This window comes from Neltuma alba, unplaced genomic scaffold (assembly GCF_004799145.2).
Source record: "Neltuma alba isolate B1F8T4 unplaced genomic scaffold, ASM479914v2 tig00012074_pilon, whole genome shotgun sequence".
NCBI lineage: Eukaryota > Viridiplantae > Streptophyta > Magnoliopsida > Fabales > Fabaceae > Neltuma > Neltuma alba.
In genome coordinates this window covers 325939-333916 of record NW_021636635.1, presented here as the reverse complement: position 1 = coordinate 333916, position 7978 = coordinate 325939, and the positions used below count along the sequence as shown (strand labels likewise).

The window sequence follows — 7978 nt, the reverse complement described above, 5'->3', positions numbered from 1 at the left end:
AGCCCCACCAAATTGTCCTGCTTCCTTGCCAACATGTCCATTAAGATCCCCACCAATAAAAAATTTTCTTCGAGTGGTATGCTTTGAACCAACCCCTCCATATCTTCCCAAAACTTATATTTAAGGTGTGCCTCTGTCCCAACCTGAGGTGCATAAACACTAATGACCTTGATAGTATCATTTCTAACAATCACTCTTACCCCTTGCTTGGATTTAAAGAAAATTAGGGAGGAGAAAAAAATAGAGAGGAGAAACAAGTTTTCTCTTGCTTGGATAGGAAAGAAAATGCAGGAAGAAAAAAAGTGGAGGAGAAAATAAAGTGGCCTCATACCTCATTTTCTCTCCAAATTTTCTCTCCATATATAGAGAGATTTGGAAAGAAAAACAAGATTTTCATGACTGCCCCTCCTCTCTCTTCCTCTCTAGATTTATTTTTTTCTATTATATTTAAAAAGTTATTCACTTTTTGTTTTTTATCTTAAAACAATATTTTTATTAAATAATTTGGTTTTAAAACATAATAATATGAAAATATATATAAACCAAATAATTTGATTTTAAATTATTTGATGATGCTAATGTTAGTATAATTTTTCTATTGCAATATTTAATTTAATTTAATTTTAAATATGATATATTTTGATAAGGACATTTTAGTCATTTAGATATTAGCTAACTTTCTTTCCTCTATTTTCTCTCCTCCATTCAAGCAAGAAGGATGATAACAACTTCCCCTACTTTTTCCTTCTCTCTATTTTCTTTCCTCTCTACTTTTCTTCCTATCCAAGCATAGCCTTAAAGATGTTATTCTGTCCTCAAACCTTTTAACCTCCACCACATTCCTTTTTCATGTTCCATCAACGACGATACCAACACTATTCATTGCACTCACCTTTCCTGTGTACCAAAGTCTATACTCTCCAAGTTTCTTAAAGGCACAAAATGTTAATCTTTTTGTCCCTCATAACTCCTACTACTTTTATAGATTTCTCATTCAACGTCCCAACATTCTAAGTGCCAAATCTAATCTTAGTCTCATGAGCTAACTTCTTTAACCACCTTCGTTAGAGTGCGGTAGCCCTTGCTCATTTAACACTACCTCCGGGCAACGATGCAGTGGCTCTAGCTCACTTCTCATTGTACTTGAGCCATACAACGCGTCACTTCTAGATAACAAATTAGCATTAACATAATTACTTCGTTGATCTATGTTCATAAGATTCAACGGATTTTTACATTGATTGTTGAAGGCCTAACACAACCCTCTTTCTTTATCCAGGCTTAGAACCAACTATACAATATAAGCAGAATTAAGGAACTGAATCATAACTAAGCTAAAATTTAAAACACCAAAAAATTAACGTTTCCTATAATTTATAATTTCAAAAACACAGATTTCTTGCCTATTTATTCATTGTTCTTTTTCCAATGCTTATTAGATATAGACATATATAAATTATAGCTTAAAAAACATGGATTACATCAAAAAAAATTATAAAAGGACGGAATATGTGACTGGCTTGACCGGGTAAGCCATCGCTTTACCGATTTAACCTGGTTTCTTCCTCTCCAGTTTTCTCATTGCACTGGACCGGACTTGCTAGACTAGAGTAAACGCTTGGTCTGATTCTCTCAACACCTAAAAACTTATAAATTGAACCAAGACCTATAATGTACTAATTTCACAAGTATAATAAGTGTTCAAGAATCGAACACCCAATTTCCTTTTCTAAGATGATAAATTACAATTAACTTAGCTGAGATAAAATCTACACTGGCATTATTTTATTGCCGTTTCACCGGGTCATTTTGCTTCTTGTCTGAAGCAGTATTGCTACTATCGATGGCACCAGCAGCTAACATGTCGATTAACCTCTCGTAATCAATTTCAGTTGACTTGAACTTGAACTTGATGCCTACCTGAATCCATGACTTAATACAAAGAATAGACTGTGCGCTATCATGTGACATACAGAACCGTTGCTTGCTGATCTCATCACCCCTGCCACAGAAAAGCTCTTCAGGCACAACTGAAGTTGCCTGCATAGCGAGGAAATCTCTAGCCATCACAGATAACCGCGGATAACGTGTACTATTGACCTTCCACCATTCTAAAACATCTGTTGGTATTGGAGCTGGAGCCTCTAAAAGATACTGACTGAGCTCATCAGTGCCGGAGCTCATGCTTGCACGTCGTTTCTTGCGTGCTATCTCCTCTGCAAATGATACAGCCCCATCTTCAATTTCCTGAGCACTGTATCCAGCACTCATGGATGAGAAATGAGTGGTAGAATAATTTCTTGTAAAATGCGTTCTTGCTTCCTCTAGAAAACTATCTGAGTTTAAACCCTCGGGGATTAGCTCTCCCTTAACTCGAGGATCTAGAATTGCTGTCATATATGTGAATATGTTGCAAACCTGATTAATATAACTTCTGGCCTTTTTAGCCATTTCTTCTGCAGCGCTTTTTAGCCAGTCTGGAGTGTGACGGGATTCTCTGCAGTTAGCAATTGTTTCCGAAATGTGATCCATGAAGAACAGGACGAGGCCAACTGTTGGCACCTTACTTGTGCATAGGTTGTTCGTGGTCTTGTAGAATGGCTCTAAATATTGATGCACGACACTAGCCACACTTTTCTCAGTTGAGTTCAGCACCATCCTACTACCAAGAGTCTCCTCGTATTTACGAATAACTGCATCAATAGATTTACCTCCCTGCATCATAAATATACCCATATTCCATTACTTTGAATTCAAAAAGCAAATATCAGATTCACAAGAATGTTGTAAAATGATACATGATCATAGTTAAGAGCAAATTTTCATAACAAGGCTATTATACCTCCTATTTCTCACAACACATTGACGACAAGTATGGGCCGAGAAACCACAATTTTCCCATACATCTTTTAGAGAAAATTTACTGAACAAGCTTAAAATGAACACCAGATAGGAGTTTCCAATTGATTACTATCCTTGGTTAGAACTCCCCTTTTAAAGAGTAAAGCCTCCAAGAAAATCACATTATTCACAACATACAGGCACAATAGACAAACCTCGGACACATTTCAACAACACACATACGATAGTAGGCGCAAAGAGATTGATAAAAACATGAGTACATCAACTAGCATGTTAAAAGATGTACTTAAGAGGCATGTCAAGTCCCCAAAAAAACAGCTTCTTTCCTGACGTGCCAGTGTTTCATAGACAACAACCAAGAATACAGGGTTACTCAGTTAATTCCCAAGCTTAAAATGAAACAGGTGTGATGGACAACCATATGACCTGATGATTTTCCTTAACGTGATTTTTGGTTTTCTATCAAAAATTATTGGGTCTCTGATACTTTTTTGATGAAATAACAATCATACACAAACTAACCAATTTACATAAATGAATTACGTGTTCCCCTATTGAGATTAAGTAAACACTATTAATAACTTCTTAAACAAATTTGAAATCCTGACGGATACAGAGTAATAGCTGAATCGTTAAAGTGAACTCACTAAAGTAGTACTTGTAAGTGTCCTCTACTTATTTACTTAAAGGTCTACTTCGCCTGGAAAAATCAGGGAATTCTGAACTGTTTTCCAACACCATAACCATGAGAATCCGCAAGCATAAAATCGTTGACAGTTTTGACCGTGAAAATATTGGCACTATAAAGATAACAATAGATCTCTTTTCCATTACCCCTACTACTTCCTGATTACTGTCATGGGAGTAAAGATATTGAAAACAGGAATTTAACAGAAGACAAATTCATAACAGAATGATGAGCTTTCATTTCATTCACAATTAACATTTCCTATATGATCCCTTGAAGGAAAATATCTGCAATTTTCATAGGGATCTACATGCCCATTATGAAAATAGTTGTCAAAGATAACAAGGTACCTTGCGAACAATGTCAAGCATCTGGTAATTTCCGCTCCACCTTGTGGAAACATCAAGTGGAAATTTCCAAGTACCTTCCTGATAAGCCGTAGACATTTGAATAAAATCCTCAGCCATTTCTGATGAGGCATTCAATTCTATTACAAATTCCCGGATCTTGGAAATTATTGACTTTGTGGATCTCAACCCATCATCTATAATCAAGCTCAAAGTTCTAGCAGCACAGGGGAGATAACAGAATGGCCCTATCTTCTGAGCATCCAAGTCCTCTTTCAACGTATGGCAGGCGTGCATGGCACTTTGACTATTATCATGGGTACATGAAAGGACTCTATTTTCAATATTGTACAATTTAAGAACTTTAATGAGGGAATGATATATTTCTGTACTCCCATGAGGGGAAGGTATGCGACAAATATCAAGAAGCACTTTCCGGAAGCACCAGTTCTCATCAATCCACTGACAGGTGACACTCATATAAAATATCTGATCAAAAGAAGTCCAGAAATCAACTGTGATGGAGAACTTGGAAGAAACTTGTGCTAAAAACGCTTTCACTTCTTCCTTCATGCTTCTGAAAACTTCAAAAACCACAGATCTATACTTCTCATTTGGCCAGAGTTGTATAGATGAATTCAGAAACTTGAAGGAATTCACTAGCCACCTCTCCTCCAGAGTCGACAGGGGCAGAGAAGCTGTAACAAGCCACCTAATGAGCAACCAATTTAGATTATCATAATCGACCTGGTTTGCTTTTCCTTGAGGTTGAATCTTCTTGACCACAGCAGTATGTTGAGTTGCTGGATTGCTGGCAGCATCCCCTGACTTTTCATACCCTGGATGGCGATTGGCAAGATGCCTTCCCAAATTGCCTACATAAATAAAGAAAAATTAGTACATATTAATAAGTTGATATAGCTGATATAATTTAAAACTGGTGTGGCTTAAAATATATACTGAAATAATAAGTTGGAAGGAACGATAGGTCATAATCAATGATATAATGTCAAAAGCTTCGGTATCTCCTTTTAATGAGTAATTCCTTGGCTTGGCTTGATAACAACAAATTGAGGCATGTTATGACAAATCTCAGGAGTAGAAAAGATACTGATCTTTAGAAAAGAAAGGATAGGTCATAATCAATGAAAGAAAATAGCACATGAGAAATACCTGTGGCATGTCACCCAAAAAAAAAAAAAAAAACCCAAAGAAAGGAAGAAATACCTGTGGCAGTTGCAATAGAATATGTTTGTCCACAAAATTTGCATCTCCGGGTCTTCCCATCAGCAGCTGTCTCAAAGAACTTAAGATACACCGATGTCATTGTTTTCTTTCTTGGCTTCACTGAATTTATAGGATTTGCCTTTTCTGAAGAGCCAAGGCCAAGATTTACAGGATCCATGTTTGGAATGAGCGCCACCTCCATCATTGATTTATGATCATCTACTGAATAGAGCAGAGAAGAGCTAAAGAGTCATAGGATGCATTCAAGTTTCAAAGAGGGAAAATAACAAAATCAATTTTTCATACTTGAATCAGTAAATAACACACAAAAATGCAGAAAACTACTTCATTATCCTAGGGTTTGAATATCATGATAAATATCAACATCCTGAAAACAAAATTTCACAGCTTCACTTGACATGGGTGCTGATATTACTCAAAATTCAACGAGACATCTAAAGCCTTCAAGTGTCCTCCTCACCAAACATGAATCAATAACTTGAGCTTAATCAACCATTTTTAAAGTTAAAATAGATCACAGACTACCACTGTAAGAAGTTAAAATGACAATAGATTCCTCAACAACCTTTTCCGTAACTCTGGCAATCCATATAAAATATGTCGTCTGAATCAGATAATGCCAATATGACATTAATCTAGTAACTACTGTAAAGGTTATTTTACTTAAGCAACCCAAAAGACATAACATAACAAAACAAAACAAAACCAAAGAAAAAAAACTTTTCACGTAATACGTTTCTTATGGTCAGGGCATGGCTTTTCTCTAATGCGAAAATACAATTCTAAAAATCTTGCCACTTCCATCAAGATTTCCAGAAGTAAAAATGAAATATTGTAGTTATTAAATGCAAACCATATTTGCCAAATCCAATGAAACGGTCATGAATTGGCAAGTCCTCAAATAAAATGCCATTTTAAAGTAGGTTTAATTATCATCTTGGTCCCTTGGCTTAAATTTGTTTAAATTTGCTCCCTCAAGGATGTGGCAAAAAAACATAGATACGATACAAATTAAGAGTTAAAGAAGGAAACCAAAATATATAAATACGTCAGAGAAGCATAATACTAATGCAGCCCCAAAAAAAAAGTTTCAGAGCCAAAAATCTAAGATCGTGGTTATTATTCTTTCGTTCACGCAGGTTATTAGTTTTGATGCTCCAGAACGAATGTGTTGAATTACGTCAAACCTGCCAGACTATAACCAAATTATAAGTTGGGAAATCAAGCATTTTGATTGCATTTCTCTAATCAAAACTTGAGAATTATTCAATAAACAAAGGACGAGCATAAAGTACCCAGAGTCCAGAGTATGCAATTACAATAAATGAGAAAGACTATGGAAACAGGGTAAGTGGTTTCAGGTACCTTTGTAACTTCTGTACTGGCTATTTACACTCCAGTCCATGCGATTACCACCCGCTGCCAGACGTCTGATCAGTAAAGCACGATGGTAAGAAGAAAAGGCAAAAGCAATTTATTCTAACGAGAGAACAAAAGGAAAGGACAAGAATTCTGAAAAACATAGCAGCACTTAGCAGAGATAGATCAAAGATGTAATATCAAGTAGAGGAAAAAAGTCGTAAGTACAGCAAGGATTAACGAAAACTTGCAAAACAGAAGAAAAAAGTTGAATTGCGGAACAAAGGCAACAAAAGCGAGCTAAAGTAGACCAAGACTCTGATTCAAATTGAGAAGAGAATATCCGAATAAGGCAAGAGTAACAGTAGGAAGGAATTTCCTCACCCCAAAATTCATGACAAATGGGGGGACGGAGAAGGGTCTGATGAAAACTAGGAAGAGCCGAGAGACTTGATGGACAAGAATGAATTGGAGAAGGTTGAGAGTTGTGGGAGGGGCGAAGAGGCAGCGAGAGTGACTCAGAAAAGAATGTGTGCAAATTCAGCTGAAGAAATGTGGTAATAATATTGATGTCGGGGGTGGTTGGGGGGGGGGGGGGGGAATGGAGGGAGGAGGAAAACTGAAAAAAACTGAAAGGAGGGAAGATCGGCGTGGATCTGAAGCCGGATCTGATGAGCCGAGAGGGGCAGAGAGCGGGGAAAGACAAAAGGAGCGAAGCGCAGAGAGAGGAAAGAAGTGAGCCGGGTAGAAGGGTGGAGACGCGAGCGACGCAGATACGGATTGCTGAATGTGGTCAGCTTCAGCCTTCATGCGTTGATTGAAGTTAAAAGTTAACCATAGTTTGGCCGTTTTTATTTTTGACGACGTCGCTGAGTTTTATGTATAGTTAGCTGGCTCGGCCTCGGCGTGGTTACTCAGTCAGATCGCACGCGAGTTCAAGAATATTTAACTCAAAAGTCGCAAGCTCCAAGTCAACTCGAGCGAGCTACGAGTTTGCCTCCCCACTCAGCCGTTCGGTTTCGCCTCCAACTCATCTGCATGCCCAATTATTAATTATTGATCGATTATTTAAATTATCCACACATTTGACAGCAACTTGTTACTTTATTGAATCAAAATTCTTTTCCTCGGGTAGATTGCTCTTGCAAGCACAAAATATATCTATAATACATGCCAAATATACAAACAATTTTAACATGATACTTCTCTTGTACTATTTATATACAAGGTAGAGGGAGAAGAAATTTTATGACCCGCAGAGAGAAAATTTTTGTATGAATATGTAAATTTACCCATCATTTATTATTATGTTGACTTTATTCTCATAAAGTATAATGTATTAAATAGGAATAAAGTTATAAAGTTGTTGAATTTTAAATAAAAATTAATAAACTTGATTGAAATATATTAACGGTGATTTATAAATAGGATGAGAATGGTATGTATTTTGCTTGCTTAGAATATCTTGTCGCAG

The 7978-nt window shown here is 36.7% G+C and overlaps 1 protein-coding gene across 3 annotated transcripts; it reads right to left on the bottom strand.

Annotated features, from left to right (window-relative positions):
• Window positions 1-1456: 1456 nt before the first annotated feature.
• LOC114721911 (putative AC transposase) lies at window positions 1457-7263 on the bottom strand. Of its 3 annotated transcripts, none has more exons than XM_028907803.1 (5): window positions 6889-7263; window positions 6511-6575; window positions 5125-5346; window positions 3901-4772; window positions 1457-2715 (listed from the first exon to the last, which is right to left on the bottom strand). In XM_028907803.1, the coding sequence occupies exons 2-5, from the start codon at window positions 6548-6550 to the stop codon at window positions 1786-1788; spliced, it is 2064 nt and encodes a 687-aa protein (XP_028763636.1). In that variant the 5' UTR covers window positions 6551-6575; window positions 6889-7263; the 3' UTR covers window positions 1457-1785. The 3 variants fall into 3 exon arrangements, with proteins under 3 accessions (XP_028763636.1, XP_028763638.1, XP_028763637.1); XM_028907805.1 differs by having other exon boundaries at window positions 5125-5343; XM_028907804.1 differs by having other exon boundaries at window positions 6511-7263.
• Window positions 7264-7978: the final 715 nt, after the last annotated feature.

Excerpts from the sequence above, each read along its gene's own strand:
- LOC114721911 (XM_028907804.1), bottom strand. The coding sequence starts at position 6,550 with ATGGACTGGAGTGTAAATAGCCAGTACAGAAGTTACAAAG. Across the intron at positions 4,773-5,124 it reads TTCTATTGCAACTGCCACAG|GCAATTTGGGAAGGCATCTT; the intron begins GTATTTCTTCCT and ends TTATTTATGTAG. Across the intron at positions 2,716-3,900 it reads TGCTTGACATTGTTCGCAAG|GGAGGTAAATCTATTGATGC; the intron begins GTACCTTGTTAT and ends TTTATGATGCAG.